At 44.4% G+C, this 19,216-nt stretch overlaps 1 protein-coding gene across 1 annotated transcript in view; it reads right to left on the minus strand.

Annotated features, from left to right (window-relative positions):
* Window positions 1–19,216, minus strand: part of LOC124711508 (nuclear pore complex protein Nup88) — a 529,721-nt gene that overhangs the window by 25,503 nt on the left and 485,002 nt on the right. The window contains exon 4 of the mRNA XM_047241622.1: window positions 18,820–18,952. Coding sequence (XP_047097578.1) covers window positions 18,820–18,952 — 133 coding nt within the window. The remainder of the gene's footprint in view (window positions 1–18,819; window positions 18,953–19,216) is intronic.

The following is a 19,216-nucleotide window of genomic DNA, read 5'->3' on the forward strand; positions in this document are numbered from 1 at the left end:
AGCACACTGACATTGTCGTAGCCATATTGTTAGTGGCGGCAGCCGTGTAAGGGCACAAGTGCAAGTGAACACCCTAACCTTCCACACCTTGCGGATTTATTGGTTATTTTTCTTTGAATGCTGTTAAACGTAACGTAGATGCTGCAATATGAAAGATACGGCACTTAAATCTATCGCGCTACTGCTCCTCTAGACTCGGGGCCGCGAGCAAACCCTCAGTTGTGAACGTTTCAAGTAGCTAATGTGGATGCGCAACTCGTGTGACGTAATTGCCTCACGGGCCAAATACGTACAGATTTGATAAAACTTGCACAGTTCACTCAACTAAAAGTTTACGCCAGTGCTACCAGGTGGTAGCAGGCTGCGGCGGACGTTTAGCCCCCTTAACTCGGTATAAATCCTGCTCGATGATGGCACACTCCTCAGATACGCTTATTCACTCGCTATATAATGCTGTAAAATAAGACAGGACGTCAGTACATGTCAAAATTGTACTGGCAGTAAACTTATTTTGTGGGTTTCTGAATGAGTTGTTGTGTATTAAGTTATGAATTTTATCACACAGTACTCCAATCGAGGTGCTGAGACTCGTAAGGACCTAAAGCACATCACCGTCGATTGTGAGATGGCATTTATTCATGCTTCTGAAATATGTTGGTCTTATGATCAGTCAGGTTTATCCGTGCCGTAGGCCCGCACTGTATATATGAAAGCACATGAATAGCTGTATCACTGGTTTCTCTGATATTCACTTAAATGTGGGATCGACAGCGGTGCGCTTTAGGCCCTTATGGATCTCAGCGCCTCATTTGTATTCTAGTCAAGTGACCATGTTTGTAGAAATTTCTACTTGAGTTTCATTATTTCCACAAATGGCACTTTGTGTGCAGTGTAAACATGAACTATGTTGAATGCTAACAAAAAAGTGTAGCTGTCAGGACGGATCGTGACTCCTGCATGGATAACTCAGTTCGTAGAGCACTTGCCTGCGAAAGGCAAAGGTCCCGAGTTCGAGTCTCGGTCCGGCAGACGGCTTTAATCTGCCAGGAAGTTTAATCTCAGCGCACACCCCAAAGCAGACTGAAATTCTTATTCTGGGAACAGAAAAGTAAATTACCAGGGAAAGTTAGCCGCAAAGGGGCTAGCGCCTCCGAGAACGGATCCTTTGCTTGAGAGCGACGAAATCAAACGAGTGTGACTACAAGCGAACCTTTAACAAGGAAGTGTACAGTTAGCACAAGTTGTTGTGTGGATGCAGCGTAAGAATATCTGATTTTAAGCCCTGAAGTAAATTCGTGAACTAATAGATCTGTTAGGAATCTTGTACATTTGGCCGGCCGGTGTGACCGAGCGGTTCTAGGCGCTTCAGTGTGGGACCGCGCGACCGCTACAGTCGCAGGTTCGAATCCTGCCTCGGGCATGGATGTGTGTGGTGTCCTTCGGTTAGTTAGGTTTAAGTAGTTCTAAGTTCTAGGGGACTGATGACCACGGATGTCAAGTCCCATAGTGCTCAGAGACATTTGAACCATTTTGTATATGCGTCAGAAAAAAATGGAAAGCCACGAAAACTCCCACTTACACGAAAGTTCGAAATGGAGAGTTGCGAAAGCTTACACATTATTTCGTTATTGCCCTAAACTGTACTTAATTATGTACAAAACAACAAACTTCCACAAAAACAGTTGTTCCTTTTGTTAGACAATTTATGCGTTTCATTATTACTGTTGTTATTGTTACTGGCAGTGGCTGTACCTGTATAAACTTGTTGATAATCATAACATATAGGAGACTCTCAAATTTATCCGAATCTAAAAATTTGTGAACACCCAGAATATACACTCATGAGCAGCCACTGCATATTGTTTACGTGTAAACGTCGAACAGTGGCTATGTTCATATGCGGAGCACACCCACTTCCCAATACTTTAATAATACAGTTTCAGCCGGCCGAAGTGGCCGTGCGGTTAAAGGCGCTGCAGTCTGGAACCGCAAGACCGCTACGGTCGCAGGTTCGAATCCTGCCTCGGGCATGGATGTTTGTGATGTCCTTAGGTTAGTTAGGTTTAACTAGTTCTAAGTTCTAGGGGACTAATGACCTCAGCAGTTGAGTCCCATAGTGCTCAGAGCCAATACAGTTTCCTTTATCTGTGCGGAGGCGCGCTGAACTGGGTGAGCATGATGAAGATGACTACGTTAACTGCGACCGAGGCCGGCGCCTTGTATCGTAGCAACCTTCTTTGGTTGGACACTTCAGTACGTTGCGCGGTATCGTCTGCAACCTCGTCGGACAATTTTGTCTGATACGCGACGAATCGTGCCCGAGTGCGTGGAAATAACTACGTTCTTTTGTACGTTGAATATAGCGTTATTTAAATCCTCTAATGTGTCACACTGGAGGTTGTATAATATTTCTCTTGACAAATGAGTATCCGTCTGCAATTTTCCTCTTCCGTTAATCTAACTTAAGGTTACGAGACTTATAAAAAACACGCTAGAAGCCGTAGACCGAAAGTTTTTCTAGGTACTCCCCACATCTGTTCATACGGTCTGTCGAAACGGCCTTCTTTCGAGACTATTTCTGAGTTTTGATACAAAATGAAGCTACACTGCATGGCCTGAAAACAGTGGCCGCTGGGGGCACATGTCGTGTCCTTTGAGAATTATCTCGTTCTCGTTCATCATTTTCAAAACAACTGCATAAAATGTTCAAATGTGTGTGAAATCTTATGGGACTTAACTGCTAAGGTCATCAGTCCCGAAGCTTACACACTACTTAACCTAAATTAGCCTAAGGGCAAACACACACACACACACACACACACACCCATGTCCGAGGGAGGACTCGAACCTCCGCCGGGACCAACCGCAAACAACTGCATAGTAATGACGGTTAACTGACCCTGAAAGGCTGCAGCATCCTGCAAGATGCAGGTTAAGGGCAGCTACTGCCCCCACTTCCTTCCCGCGTTGGGAAAAAGTAAATTTATCAACTTCGCAGAACGAATCCCTACCCTGCCCTGCCACACACAATACAGAACATGTAATGGACACTGCCAGCAATTGCAACTCGAGCCATTTATCGCAAAACTGTTTCACCGTTTGGCGCCATTCTCTTCTTTAAACTAAAAATGCCAGATGGCTATAGGTTCTAAAAGTTTCCATAACTGTTGTACCTAAGGTTTGTGTTGTTTTTCCGCGTGTTACCAGCCAATGTCAAAAAGTACTTAAATGTTTTTATAACAGGTACCAGCAAAATAATATGTGCAAATGGTTGGTTCGATGATTTGGGGGAGGGGAGCAAACCGCGAGGTCATCGCTCCCATCTGATTAGGGAAGGATCGGGGAAGGGAATCGGCCGTGCCCTTTCAAAGGAACCACTCGGTATACGGTTCCGCACTTACGTTTAGTGAAAAAAATACGAGCTTACGGAATATCGGACCAGGTTTGTGATTGGATTCAGGATTTCCTAGAAGAAAGAACACAACATGTCATTCTTAACGGTTCAAGATCTGCAGATGTAGAGGTAATTTCGGGAGTACCGCAGGGAAGCGTGATAGGACCTTTATTGTTTACAATATACATAAATGACTTAGTTGACAACATCGGTAGCTCCGTGAGGCTATTTGCAGATGACACGGTTGTCTACAAGAAAGTAGCAACATCAGAAGACTCGTACGTACTCCAGGAGGACCTGCAGAGGATTAATGCATGGTGCGACAGCTGGCAGCTTTCCCTAAACGTAGATAAATGTAATATAATGCGCATACATAGGGGCAGAAATCCATTCCAGTACGACTATGCCATAGGTGGTAAATCATTGGAAGCGGTAACGACCGTAAAATACTTAGGAGTTACTATCCGGAGCGATCTGAAGTGGAATGATCACATAAAACAAATAGTGGGAAAAGCAGGCGCCAGGTTGAGATTCATAGGAAGAATTCTAAGAAAATGTGACTCATCGACGAAAGAAGTAGCTTACAAAACGCTTGTTCGTCCGATTCTTGAGTATTGCTCATCAGTATGGGACCCTTACCACGTTGGATTAATAGAAGAGATAGACATGATCCAGCGAAAAGCAGCGCGATTCGTCATGGGGACATTTAGTCAGCGCGAGAGCGTTACGGAGATGCTGAACAAGCTCCAGTGGCGGACACTTCAAGAAAGGCGTTACGCAATACGGAGAGGTTTATTATCGAAATTACGAGAGAGCACATTCCGGGAAGAGATGGGCAACATATTACTACCGCCCACATATATCTCGCGTAATGATCACAACGAAAAGATCCGAGAAATTAGAGCAAATACGGAGACTTACAAGCAGTCGTTCTTCCCACGCACAATTCGTGAATGGAACAGGGAAGGGGGGATCAGATAGTGGTACAATAAGTACCCTCCGCCACACACCGTAAGGTGGCTCGCGGAGTATAGATGTAGATGTATTTGCCTGAAGCGATTTAGGGAAATCACTGAAAGCCGAAATCACGATGGCTGGACGCGGGTTTGAACCGTCACCCTCCCGAATGCGAGTCCAGTGTGCTAACCACTACGCCACCTCGCTCCGTTTAACATGTACAAATCTGACACAAATTATAATCTCTCAACTAGGAAAATTGTAGGTAACTATTATAAAGTAGTAGCATTAGTGTGTCTGGTGATAAATAAACAACGTGTTAAGGTTTATTTTGTAATAAATTGTGCATAGCGTTCTTCACCCATCTCCATTCCATTCCACAAAATTAATAGGATAGCCGCCCCTCCCCCCCCCCCCTCTCCCCACAAAAGCACAGCTGCTTTGAGATGAAAACTTCTAACTGCAGTGATATCGAAAAAACTGGCAAAATCGTTTTAACGCAGTATGGGGAATGTTTTTGGATGTGGATACGCTTTCACAAACATTGCGATGACAATTTTTGTTGTAGTTTTGTAGATACTCGATGCATGTTCAGTTTTTCGGTCAAAAATCTCAACCTATTCTGCAGAAGATGTTGGCGCGCACCACTTCTTTGACTTGTTTTTCTTCTTTTTAAAGAGAGAACCACGAAATGAGGTCGAACGTTTTCCTTCTCGAGGAATATCTTCAAATGATGTACTGCCATTTTTGAAAAGGAAGAATCATTCGTAACACTGAGATCAATCTCGAGCCCTGTTTCCACCCTCTTTTTTCTACAGCTCGAACATTTCCATACATCTGTTCCCCACTTTCACGAAACATTTAACGTTGCTCCTGCAACTTGAACACCGCTTTCTGCGACTGTTTCTTTTAGTGGTGCTAATGCCATGTTATCTGTGTAAAGTAAATACGAACTCTTGCTAGCAGTTTTTCATTTCTTTATTCAGCTGAAGCTGATACTTCATTTCCCTACATCAGCTGTAACTATCATAGCTACGAGTTATACACGTATCTATAGAGCAGTCGGTGATTTAGCATGGAGACAAGGCATCCATTTCCGTAACTCAGCAAGACTTCTACCTCTTAGGCAACATTACTTATGGCTTTCCATAAACAGATGAGTTGTTGCACCATGTTGTTGTTGTTGTTGTTGTTGTTGTTGTGTTCTTCAGTCCTGAGACTGGTTTGATGCAACTCTCCATGCTACTCTATCCTGTGCAAGATTCGTCATCTCCCAGTACCTACTGCAACCTACATCCTTCTGAATCTGCTTAGTGTATTCATCTTTTGGTCTCCCTCTACGATTTTTACTCTCCACGCTGCCCTCCAATGCTAAATTTGTGATCCCTTGATGCCTCAAAACATGTCCTACCAACCGATCCCTTCTTCTAGTCAAGTTGTGCCACAAACTTCTCTTCTCCCCAATCCTACTCAATACCTCCTCATTAGTTACGTGATCTACCCACCTTATCTTCAGCATTCTTCTGTAGCACCACATTTCGAAAGCTTCTATTCTCTTCTTGTCCAAACTAGTTATCGTCCATGTTTCACTTCCATACATGGTTACACTCCATACAAATACTTTCAGAAGCGACTTCCTGACACTTAAATCTATACTGGATGTTAACAAATTTCTCTTCTTGAGAAACGCTTTCCTTGCCATTGCCAGTCTACATTTTATATCCTCTCTACTTCGACCATCATCAGTTATTTTAATCCCTAAATATCAAAACTCCTTTACTACTTTAAGTGTCTCATTTCCTAATCTAATTCCCTCAGCATCACCCGACTTAATTTGACTACATTCCATTATCCTCGTTTTGCTTTTGTTGATGTTCATCTTATATCCTCCTTTCAAGACACTGTCCATTCCGGTCAACCGCTCTTCCAAGTCTTTTGCCGTCTCTGACAGAATTACAATGTCATCGGCGAACCTCAAAGTTTTTACTTCTTGTCCATGAATTTTAATACCTACTCCGAATTTTTCTTTTGTTTCCTTTACTGCTTGCTCAATATACAGATTGAATAACATCGGGGAGAGGCTACAACCCTGTCTCACTCCTTTCCCAACCACTCCTTCCCTTTCATGCCCCTCGACTCTTATAACTGCCACCTGGTTTCTGTACAAATTGTAAATAGCCTTTCGCTCCCTGTATTTTACCCCTGCCACCTTCAGAATTTGAAAGAGAGCATTCCAGTTAACATTGTCAAAAGCTTTCTCTAAGTCTACAAATGCTAGAAACGTAGGTTTGCCTTTTCTTAATCTTTCTTCTAAGATAAGTCGTAGGGTCAGTATTGTCTCACGTGTTCCAACATTTCTACGAAATCCAAACTGATCTTCCCCGAGGTCGGCTTCTACCAGTTTTTCCATTCGTCTGTAAAGAATTGGCGTTAGTATTTTGCAGCTGTGACTTATTAAACTGATAGCTCGGTAATTTTCACATGTGTCAACACCTGCTTTCTTTGGGATTGGAATTATTATATTCTTCTTGAAGTCTGAGGTTATTTCGCCTGTCTCATACATCGTGCTCACCAGATGGTAGAGTTTTGTCATGACTGGCTCTCCCGAGGCCATCAGTAGTTCTAATGGAATGTTGTCTACTCCCGGGGCCTTGTTTCGACTCAGGTCTTTCAGTGCTCTGTCAAACTCTTCACGCAGTATCTTATCACCCATTTCGTCTTCATCTACATCCTCTTCCATTTCCATAATATTGTCCTCAAGTACATCGCCCTTGTATAAACCCTCTATATACTCCTTCCACCTTTCTGCTTTTCCTTCTTTGCTTAGAACTGGGTTTCCATCTGAGCTCTTGATGTTCATACATGTGGTTCCCTTATCTCCAAAGGTCTCTTTAATTTTCCTGTAGTCAGTATCTATCTTACCCCTAGTGAGATAAGCCTCTACATCCTTACATTTGTCCTCTAGCCATCCCTGCTTAGCCATTTTGCACTTCCTGTTGATCTCATTTTTGAGACGTTTGTATTCCTTTTTGCCTGCTTCATTTACTGCATTTTTATATTTTCTCCTTTCATCAATTAAATTCACTATTTCTTCTGTTACCCAAGGATTTCTATTCGCCCTCGTCTTTTTACCTACTTGATCGTCTGCTGCCTTCACTACTTCATCCCTCAGAGCTACCCATTCTTCTTCTACTGTATTTCTTTCCCCCATTCCTGTCAATTGTTGCCTTATGCTCTCCCTGAAACTCTCTACAACATCTGGTTTAGTCAGTTTATCCAGGTCCCATCTCCTTAAATTCCCACCTTTTTGCAGTTTCTTCAGTTTCAATCTGCAGTTCACATCAATAGATTGTGGTCAGAATCCACATCTGCCCCAGGAAATGTCTTACAATTTAAAACCTGGTTCCTAAATCTCTGTCTTACCATTATATCTTTTAGTATCTCCAGGATTCTTCCAGGTATACAACCTTCTTTTATGATTCTTGAACCAAGTGTTAGCTATGATTAAGTTATGCTCTGTGCAAAATTCTACAAGGCGGCTTCCTCTTTAATTCCTTCCCCCCAATCCATATTCACCTACTATGTTTCCTTCTCTCCCTTTCCCTACTGACGAATTCCAGTCACCCATGACTATTAAATTTTCGTCTCCCTTCACTACCTGAATAATTTCTTTTATCTCGTCATACATTTCATCTATTTCTTCATCATCTGCAGAGCTAGTTGGCATATAAACTTGTACTACTGTAGTAGGCATGGGCTTTGTGTCTATCTTGGCCACAATAATGCGTTCACTATGCTGTTTGTAGTAGCTAACCCGCACTCCTATTTTTTTATTCATTATTAAACCTACTCTTGCATTACCCCTATTTGATTTTGTATTTATAACCCTGTAATCACTGACCAAAAGTCTTGTTCCTCCTGCCACCGAACTTCAGTAATTCCCACTATATCTAACTTTAACCTATCCATTTCCCTTTTTAAATTTTCTAACCTACCTGCCCGATTAAGGGATCTGACATTCCACGCTCCGATCCGTAGAACGCCAGTTTTCTTTCTCCTGATAACGACGTCCTCCTGAGTAGTCCCCGCCCGGAGATCCGAATGGGGGACTATTTTACCTCCGGAATATTTTACCCAAGAGGACGCCATCATCATTTAATCATACAGTAAAGCTGCATGTCCTCGGGAAAAATTACGGCTGTAGTTTCCCCTTGCTTTCAGCCGTTCGCAGTACCAGCACAGCAAAGCCGTTTTGGTTAATATTACAAGGCCAGATCAGTCAATAATCCAGACTGTTGCCCCTGCAACTACTGAAAAGGCTGCTGCCCCTCTTCAGGAACCACATATTTGTCTGGCCTCTCAACAGATACCCCTCCGTTGTGGTTGCACCTACGGTAGGGCCATCTGTATCGCTGAGGCACGCAAGCCTCCCCACCAACGGCAAGGTCCATGGTTCATGGGGGGGTGTTGCACCATAGAAAGGAGAATACCCGGCGCCAAATGGATTATTTAGAGATGTATTGTTCCTGCTACACGACGATTGGTCCTGTTGATACTGTGTGTTATTACAACTATGTGAGAAAATTTCATAATTTTTGTTTTGACGATAGCGCCGAGCTGTGCTTTTAACTCGAGCATTTCGCCAGAAAGGACGAAGGTCGCGTCTGACATGCGAAACCGGCCGAAATAAATCGAACACACCGTCACCTGCGGCTGTGTTCCGTAAATTAATTACTAGGGTCAACGTGTCCCATAAAGACATTGTCCGCGTTTTCTAAGTTTTATGATATTTTGTAAAGATACTGAAATACTCTGACCGTGTTGTAGAATACGATAAAATTTCAACCAAAAGTATAAACTACTGACACTAAAAAAATCGTACCAGCATTCACTGAAATAAAACCTCGTAAGCTCGATGCGATACGAAGCGACCTAAACAGTGGTACAGACACCAAGTTGCTAGGACGCTTTGTCGCTGTTTAAGAGAAGTCAGTATTTTTTAAACGGACCTCGTACGTGTGGCAACGCTTTAAAGTTCTCACTTTTAATCTCCTTAAAAACTATCATGTTTCATAGTATGTATTTTTCACTTTGATTTTATTAGCTCGTTATTTATATACGACGAGTCTCATTTCCGCTATTATGCCTATTTCAAGTGATGGTTTTAGATGTCATAACATAGCGTCCTGGAGTGTTTTGCTGCGAATTTTTGTCAGTTTTTGTGCAGTTGGAGTACGTTAGAACTTGACCTATGGTATTCACTTTTTATCTGCACTTACGTTGATTTGACAGGAAACTTACTTCCGCATTAAGAAGTAGCTGAACACTCAGGGCGAAGGGAAAAAAGGGGGGCGAACTTTTAAGACATGGAAATCTCTGTTTGATCATTTACAATCAAGTAAGCACTGTGTGCCAGGCGTTAACTGATCCTGTTTCTTATTACGTTAAGGAAAGGCAAACCTAAGTTTATAGAATTTGTGGACTTAAGAGAAAACTATTGACAATGTCGACTGGAATACTCTCTTTCAAATTCTAAAGGTGGCAGGGGGAAAATACAGGGAGCGAAAGGCTGTTTATAATTTGAACAGAAACCAATGGCAATTGTATGAGTCGGGGGGCACGAAAGAGAAGCAGCGGTTGAGAAGGGAGTGTGAGATACGGTTGTAGCCTGTCTCCGCTGTTATTCAATATGTATATTGAGCAAGCAGTAAAGGAAACAAAAGAAAAATTTAGAGTACGAATTAAAATCCAGGGAGAACAAATAAAAACTTTAGAGATATGCCGATGACATTGTAATCCTGTCAGAGACAGCAAAGGACTTGGAAGAGCAGTTGAACGGAATGGACAGTGTCTCGAAAGGAGGGTATAAGATGAACATCAACAAAAGCAAAACGAGGATAATGGAATGTAGTCGAATTAAATCAGGTGATGCTGAGGGGCTTACATTAGGAAATGAGAAACTTAAGGTAGTAAATGATTTTTGCTATTTGGGAAGCTAAATAACTGATGTTGGTCGAAGTAGGGAGGATATAAAATGCAGACTGGCGATGGCAAGAAATGCGTTTCTAAGGAAGATAACTTTGTTAACGTCGAGTATAGATTCAAGCGTCAGGAAGTCCTTTTTGAAACATGGTGCTACAGAAGAATGGTGAATATGAGATTGGTAGATCACATACCAATTAATGAGGAGGTACTGAATAGAAATGTGGTACAACCTGGCTAAAAGAAGGGATCGTTTGGTAGGACGGTTTCTGAGGCATCAAGGGATCACCAGTTTAGTACTGGAGGGAAGCGTGGGGGTAAAAATCGTAGAGGGAGACCAAGAGATGAATACAGTAACCAAATTGAGAGGAATGTACGTTGCAGTAGTTACTAGGAGATGAAGAGGCTTGTACAGGATAGTTTAGCATGGAGAGCTGCATCAAACCAGTCTTTGGACTGAAGAGCACAACAACGACAACAACATCATGAAGAGTCTGAAAATGGTTCTGAGCACTATGGGACTTAACATCTATGGTCATCAGTCCCCTAGAACTTAGAACTACTTACACCTAATTAACCTAAGGACATCACACAACACCCAGTCATCACGAGGCCATGAAGAGTCTATCAGAGAGCCTAGCATCGTACACGTTGAAGTTGTTCACTGTAAGGGCGCGAGAAAACTGACCGCTCTTGTAATTCTAATCCTCTGGTAAACGACCGCTCTCTAAGAGACAAAAAAGAACGCTCGACGTTTGTGTGACGACTGTCGGAAAGTACTGCCTCGTACAGCGAGCGCTAGGCGAGAAAACAGGCGGCGAGGAAACGCAGACAGGGAAATCCGTGTGGCAGTGGGCGTCTATAAACAGGGGGCTTTTATTTTTTCTATCTGGCGCACCTATCGGCGCCTGCTGGCCTACCTACGCCACGGCCCTTTGCCTGCCTGCCTGCCTGCCTGCCTGCGTTCCGGTCCCTCCCAAAGGGCCAAGGAGGCCGCAGCAGAGAGCCCGCGGGCCCTGCTGTTTAATTCATCAATCCGTCTCTGACGGCCAGAAAAACACGCCCGCGGCGGCCGCAGCAGCCACGCTAAAACGCCCCTTCGATTGGAGCGCTGGCACAGACTCCCGCCAGACAACCGGCGGCAACTCTCCCTCCCTATCCCTCCTGTGCGCAACCGCACCGAAAAAAAAAGGAGTAGGGGAAAAAAAAGACGAGCGCGGAACTTGCTGCCGATCACTGCTGCAGCAAACGCTCATCATTAGCACTCGTGAATGGGCGTAAAAGAAAGAAAAACAACGGAGGGGCCAGAATAAAGACAGACTAGGCAGGCAGGTAACCGAGCCTGGACGGTTAGGGAGACAGAGAGGAATTAACTGAGGTGCTTTGGTGCTTGCAAATTGGGGCTCCCCCTCCTCTCCCTCTCACTCTCTCTCTCTCTCTCTCTCTCTCTCTCTCTCTCACACACCACAGCGAGCTCGATTTCCCACACCGCGTCCGTTGCTGTCGCCCTCCGTCCAGCCAGCATCACTTCTGACGCATTCGTAATTTGAATAAACAAAGCGGCGTCACAATTGACAGCGAAGCAATGCGCTTGTTGTTCGGCCGGCATTCGATACCCTTTCTGCAGTCGGTCAAAGCCGGCTGAAATCTTCGAATTACGAGGGGACAGCTGTACAAATGGCCAGTCGATGCTCAACGCTGGTGCCGTCGTAAGCGATGAGGCGCTTCCGTGGTTGACTTTATACTCTTTTCCGCTTCTAATCTTTGTAATACAGTGTCCATTCAGACAGTTAACAATATCAGACCCAGCTGCTTTTGCTTTTAAGCGCAGATGATTAATACGAGGGGAGATAAAAGAGTGATGCCTCATGCGTCATAAAAAAATTAATAATCGAGGTGTAACAGCGGAATTAGTACAGATCGTAACCTGAACTGCCCGCTACACAGCACTACATCTACACTCCTGGAAATTGAAATAAGAACACCGTGAATTCATTGTCCCAGGAAGGGGAAACTTTATTGACACATTCCTGGGGTCAGATACATCACATGATCACACTGACAGAACCACAGGCACAAAGACACAGGCAACAGAGCATGCACAATCGGCACTAGTACAGTGTATATCCACCTTTCGCAGCAATGCAGGCTGCTATTCTCCCATGGAGACGATCGCAGAGATGCTGGATGTAGTCCTGTGGAACGGCTTGCCATGCCATTTCCACCTGGCGCCTCAGTTGGACCAGCGTTCGTGCTGGACGTGCAGACCGCGTGAGACGACGCTTCATCCAGTCCCAAACATGCTCAATGGGGGACAGATCCGGAGATCTTGCTGGCCAGGATAGTTGACTTACACCTTCTAGAGCACGTTGGGTGGCACGGGATACATGCGGACGTGCATTGTCCTGTTGGAACAGCAAGTTCCCTTGCCGGTCTAGGAATGGTAGGACGATGGGTTCGATGACGGTTTGGATGTACCGTGCACTATTCAGTGTCCCCTCGACGATCACCAGTGGTGTACGGCCAGTGTAGGAGATCGCTCCCCACACCATGATGCCGGGTGTTGGCCCTGTGTGCCTCGGTCGTATGCAGTCCTGATTGTGGCGCTCACCTGCACGGCGCCAAACACGCATACGACCATCATTGGCACCAAGGCAGAAGCGACTCTCATCGCTGAAGACGACACGTCTCCATTCGTCCCTCCATTCACGCCTGTCGCGACACCACTGGAGGCGGGCTGCACGATGTTGGGGCGTGAGCGGAAGACGGCCTAACGGTGTGCGGGACCGTAGCCCAGCTTCATGGAGACGGTTGCGAATGGTCCTCGCCGATACCCCAGGAGCAACAGTGTCCCTAATTTGCTGGGAAGTGGCGGTGCGGTCCCCTACGGCACTGCGTAGGATCCTACGGTCTTGGCGTGCATCCGTGCGTCGCTGCGGTCCGGTCCCAGGTCGACGGGCACGTGCACCTTCCGCCGACCACTGGCGACAACATCGATGTACTGTGGAGACCTCACGCCCCACGTGTTGAGCAATTCGGCGGTACGTCCACCCGACCTCCCGCATGCCCACTATACGCCCTCGCTCAAAGTCCGTCAACTGCACATACGGTTCACGTCCACGCTGTCGCGGCATGCTACCGTGTTAAAGACTGCGATGGAGCTCCGTATGCCACGGCAAACTGGCTGACACTGACGGCGGCGGTGCACAAATGCTGCGCAGCTAGCGCCATTCGACGGCCAACACCGCGGTTCCTGGTGTGTCCGCTGTGCCGTGCGTGTGATCATTGCTTGTACAGCCCTCTCGCAGTGTCCGGAGCAAGTATGGTGGGTCTGACACAACGGTGTCAATGTGTTCTTTTTTCCATTTCCAGGAGTGTACATACATACTCCGCAAGCCATTGTATTGTGCGTGTTGGAGGGAACCCTGTACCAATCGTTTCCTTTCCTGTTCCACTCACCGACAGAGCGAAGGAAAAAGACTGTCAATATCCCTCCGTATGAGCCCTAATTTGGTGTATCTTATCTTCGTAGTTCTCAAGTGAAAAGGATGTTGGCGGCAGTAGGATCGTTCTTGCAGCCAGCTTCAAATGGCGGTCTTCTAAATTTTCTCAATAGTGTTCTTCGAAAAGAATGTCGCCTTCCTTCCAGACATTCCCATTTGAGATCCCGAAGCATCTCCGCATACTTGCGTGTTGTTCGAACCCACAGGTAAGGAATCTAGCAACCCGCTTATATATTGCTTCCATGTCTTCCCTTTAATCCGACGTGATGCGGATCGCAAACAGTCGAGAACAGGTGGCACTAGCGTCCTACACAATGTGATCAAAAGTATTCGGACACCCGGCTGAAAATGACTTACAAGTTCGTGGCGCCCTCCATCGCTAATGCTGGAATTCAGTATGGTGTTGGCCCAACATTAATCTTCATGACTGCTTCCACTCTCGCAGGCATACGCTCAATCAGGTAGTGGAAGTTTTCTTGGGGAATGGCAGCCCATTCTTCACGGAGTGCTGCACCGAGGAGAGGTACCGATGTCGGTCGGTGAGGCCTGGCACGAAGTCGGCGTTCCTAAACATCCCAAAGGTGTTCTATAGGATTCAGGTCAGGACTCTGTGCAGGCCAGTCCACTACAGGGGTGTTATTGTCGAGTAACTACTCCGCCACAGGCCGTCCATTATGAACAGGTGACCGATCGTGTTGAAAGACGAAATCGCCATCCCCGAATTGCTCGTAACACTGAGAAGCAAGAAGGTGCTTAAAACATCAATATACGCCTGCCACGCGAAACATCATGGGGTGCAAGCCCCCTCCATGAAAAACACAACCACACCATAAAACCACCGCCTCCGAATTTTACTGTTGGCGCTACACACGCTAGCAGACGACGTTCATCGGGCATTCGCCATACCCGCACCCTGCCATCGGATCGCCACATTGTACACCGTGATTCGTCACTCCACACGTTTTTCCACTGGTCAGTCGTCCAATTTTTACGCTCCTTACACAAAGCAAGGCGTCGTTTGGCAATTAACGGCGTGATGTGTGGGTTATGAGCAGCCGCTCGACCATGAAATCCAAGTTTTCTCACCTCCAGCCTAGTTGTCATAGTATTTGCGGTGGAGCCTCATGCTGTTTGGAATTCCTGTGTGATGGCCTGGATAGATGTCTGCCTATTACACATTACGACCCTTTTCAACTGTCGGCGGTCTGTCAGTTAACAGACGAGGTCGGCCTGTACGCTTTTGACCCGTACGTGTCCCTTCACGTCTCGAATTCACTATCATATCGGAAACAGTAGACCTAGGGATGTTTAGGAGTGTGGAAATCTCGCGTACAGACGTATGACGTAAGTGACACCACGTTCGAAGTCAGTTGAGTTCGGCGGAGCGCCCCATTCTGTTCTCTCACGATGTCTAATGACTACTGAGGTCGCTGATATCGAGTAGCTAGCAGTAGGTGGCAGCACAATGCACATAATATGAAAAACATATGTTTTTGGGGGTGTCCGGATACTTTTGAACGCATAGTGTATTGCGATCTGCTTTACAGATGTACCACACTTTCGTAAAATTCTCCAAGTAAACCGAAGTAGACCATTCGCCTTCCGTACCACAATCCTCGCATGCTCTTTCCATTTCATATCGCTTAGCAATGTTAGGCACAGATATTTAAAAGACCTGACTTGTGTCACGCAGAACACTACTAATGCTATATCCCATCGTTACGAGTTTGTTTTTCCTACTCATCCCCACTGACTGACATTTTTGTACATTAAGAGCCACATGCACGCATTATACCAACTAGAAATTTTGTCTGACATCTTGAATCATCCTACTATTTCTTATGGAGCTGGTCGTCTTCTAGTAAAAAAATGTGGATGCAAAGTTGCCTTTATTACTAACAATAACTTGTAGATAAATCTCATTCACAATCTCAAGTCCACAGTTGCTCTTAAACGCAGTTCAGGAATTTATAAAATCACTTGTGATACGTGTCCTGTTTATTATATAGGATAAACTGGAAGATCTTTCTATGTCAGGTATAAGATACATTTATTCGAAAAAAAAGAGGCATTAATGTATATAATTCCATGTTTGCTGATCAGCTGTCACAAACCGAAAAGTGTTGAAGAAATTCATTTTACATAGGGAAAAGAAATGTTACATTCTCGACGTGCTCGAAGAGCTCTAGATTTTTAAGCATATTTCGAAGATCGATGGCCTCATCCTCAACGAACAGTTACAATTAGCTAATAAAAAATTTTTCAGTGGCTTTAATCCACTACTCGTGAGTTTTTGATTCCTGTATTTTTTACTATGTTTTCTTGCCTATAGTTTCGACACCTCTTTTTTTCACATCTCATATAGATGTGTACTACTAAAGTTTCCTTCATGCAGATGCGTTTGGACCGTGCAGCTGTTTGTGCAAATATTCTTCAATGCTCTGTACTTTATGTAATGCGCATTTCATTAAAGCCTAATAGATGGCTCTCAGCTGTACTTCATTTGTATTTTCAAAAATACGTTACGCTCTCACCCTCTGAATTTTGTTTTTATAATTAACAATTGTTTAATTAAATTATTTGTAATGTAATGTCTAAAGTGGGCACACGTCACTCTCCGCGGACGATAAACAGCGCAACTTCGTGGCAGCAATGTAAGCCACGGGCCGCTCAGTCTGAGGTTCCTTGCAGAATGTACGTACCAACGGCTGGAACGTTTTTAATTTTTGACTTCAGCATGTCTGCTCTAAACTTTGACTACTGCCTTCCCGCAAAATAACTTTACGTAAGTAACCTTTCTATGTTACAACATTTTTTTCATCTTGGTTAATGTTCTGTCGTACTCATTTTTCTATGCATTATTTTATAAGTCTTTTAAATGTTCATGCTGATGACATCCTTAGAGGTGTCGAAACCTAGGTAGTAAACGTACTGAACAATTATTTGCAACCGGTTGGCTGTGTTGTTTCTCCATTGAAACTTATGCACGGTTGCTGCAAGACAGAAATGTTCAAAACTGTAAACTTTCGGTAGAGCATACAGCCCGATGAAGCCAGCAGACTGTTTCATTACAGGCCTATGCAGATCGTCAATACATACTTGTACTAACTGGTAGTAAGTGAAAGTACAGCCTAGTCACATATGTCACTAAAGCATAATTACATACATTTCTCTTACAAGTAATCTCACATCAACAAGGTTAGTACAACAGACACATCTTCATGGGTTATAGACAGTTTAATCGTTGTTGTTGTTGTTGTTGTTGTTGTGGTCTTCAGTCCTGAGGCTGGTTTGATGCAACTCTCCATGCTACCCTATCCTGTGCAAGCTTCTTCATTTCCCAGTACCTACTGCAGCCTACATCCTTCTGAATCTGCTTAGTGTATTCATCTCTTGGTCTCCCTCTACGATTTTTACCCTCCACGCTGCCCTCCAATACTAAATTGGTGATCCCTCGATGCCTCAGAACATGTCCTACCAACCGATCCCTTCTTCTAGTCAAGTTGTGTCACAAACTCCTCTTCTCCCCTATTCTATTCAATACCTCCTCATTAGTTATGTGATCTACCCATCTAATCTTCAGCATTCTTCTGTAGCACCACATTTCGAAAGCTTCTATTCTCTTCTTGTCTAAACTATTTAGCGTCCATGTTTCACTTCCATACATGGCTACACTCCATACAAATAATTTCAGAAACGACTTCCTGACACTTAAATCAATACTCGATGTTAACAAATTTCTCTTGTTCAGAAACGCTTTCCTTGCCATTGCCAGTCTACATTTTATATCCTCTCTACTTCGACCATCATCAGTTATTTTAATCCCTAAATAGCAAAACTCCTTTACTACTTTAACTGTCTCATTTCCTAATCTAATTCCCTCAGCATCACCCGACTTAATTTGATTACATTCCATTATCCTCGCTTTGCTTTTGTTGATGTTCATCTTATATCCTCCTTTCAAGACCCTGTCCATTCCGTTCAACCGCTATTCCAAGTCCTTTGCTGTCTCTGACAGAATTACAATGTCATCGGCGAACCTCAAAGTTTTTATTTCTTCTCCATGGATTTTAATACCTACTCCTAACTTTTCTTTTGTTTCCTTTACTGCTTGCTCAATATACAGATTGAATAACATCGGGGAGAGGTTACAACCCTGTCTCACTCCCTTCCCAACCGCTGCTTCCCTTTCATGCCCCTCGACTCTTATAACTGCCATCTGGTTTCTGTACAAATTGTAAATAGCCTTTCGCTCCCTGTATTTTACCCCTGCCACCTTTAGAATTTGAAAGAAAGTATTCCAGTCACCATTGTCAAAAGCTTTCTCTAAGTCTACAAATGCTAAAAACGTAGGTTTGCCTTTCCTTTATCTAGCTTCTAAGATAAGTCGTAGGGTCAGTATTGCCTCACGTGTTCCAACATTTCTACGGAATCCAAACTCATCTTCCCCGAGGTCGGCTTCTACCAGTTTTTCCATTCGTCTGTAAAGAATTCGCGTTAGTATTTTGCAGCCGTGACTTATTAAACTGATAGTTCGGTAATTTTTGCATCTGTTAACATCTGATTTCTTTGGGTTTGGAATTATTTTATTCTTCTTGATGTCTGAGGGTATTTCGCCTGTCTCATACATCTTGCTCACCAGATGGTAGAGTTTGTCAGGACTGGCTCTCCCAAGGCCGTCAGTAGTTCTAATGGAATGTTGTCTACTCACTAAAGCATAATTACATACATTTCTCTTACATGTAATCTCACACCAACAAGGTTAGTACAGCAGAAACATCTGTATGGGTTATAGACAGTTTAATCGTAACAGGCCGTTAAGAAAAACAACATACGTTATTCATTATAGTTCCAATCTCACGTCCACCTTACGTGAGATATGCTGCTAACTTAAGCTCACGAGCTTTTAACGCCATGCGAAGCGACGTACGTAACTATGAAGGACAATTTATGTTTGGCAGAAGCGTTGCTACTGAGGCTTACCTCGGGCGGGGTAAACGTGAAGTCGACGGCGGTGTCTCCCAGGGCGGCGAGGAACGGCAGCGAAGAGGCGGGCATCCGGCCCACGACCCACACGTTGTGCAGGGCCGGCTCTCCTTCCAGCGTGTCGTAGACCCTAAAACCACGTGCGAGCAAAATCTGTGATTCAACGACTGTCCGCCGACAAGGTAATACGCATGGAGGTAAGAATAAGGGGAGATGACTCTACGTATCCCGGCAGTATTACGTTTTGAAGCCATGGGGGCGTGGCTCGCTGCCATGACACTCTGACCAAAACATTGCCAGTGTGCTATAACGCTGTGTGTATTAAAGTCGCTAATTGCACCATATACGCATGTAACATCATCAAATTGGTTGTTTCAAAGTTTTTGTTTAAAAT

Source organism: Schistocerca piceifrons, chromosome 8, assembly GCF_021461385.2.
Source record: "Schistocerca piceifrons isolate TAMUIC-IGC-003096 chromosome 8, iqSchPice1.1, whole genome shotgun sequence".
Lineage (NCBI taxonomy): Eukaryota > Metazoa > Arthropoda > Insecta > Orthoptera > Acrididae > Schistocerca > Schistocerca piceifrons.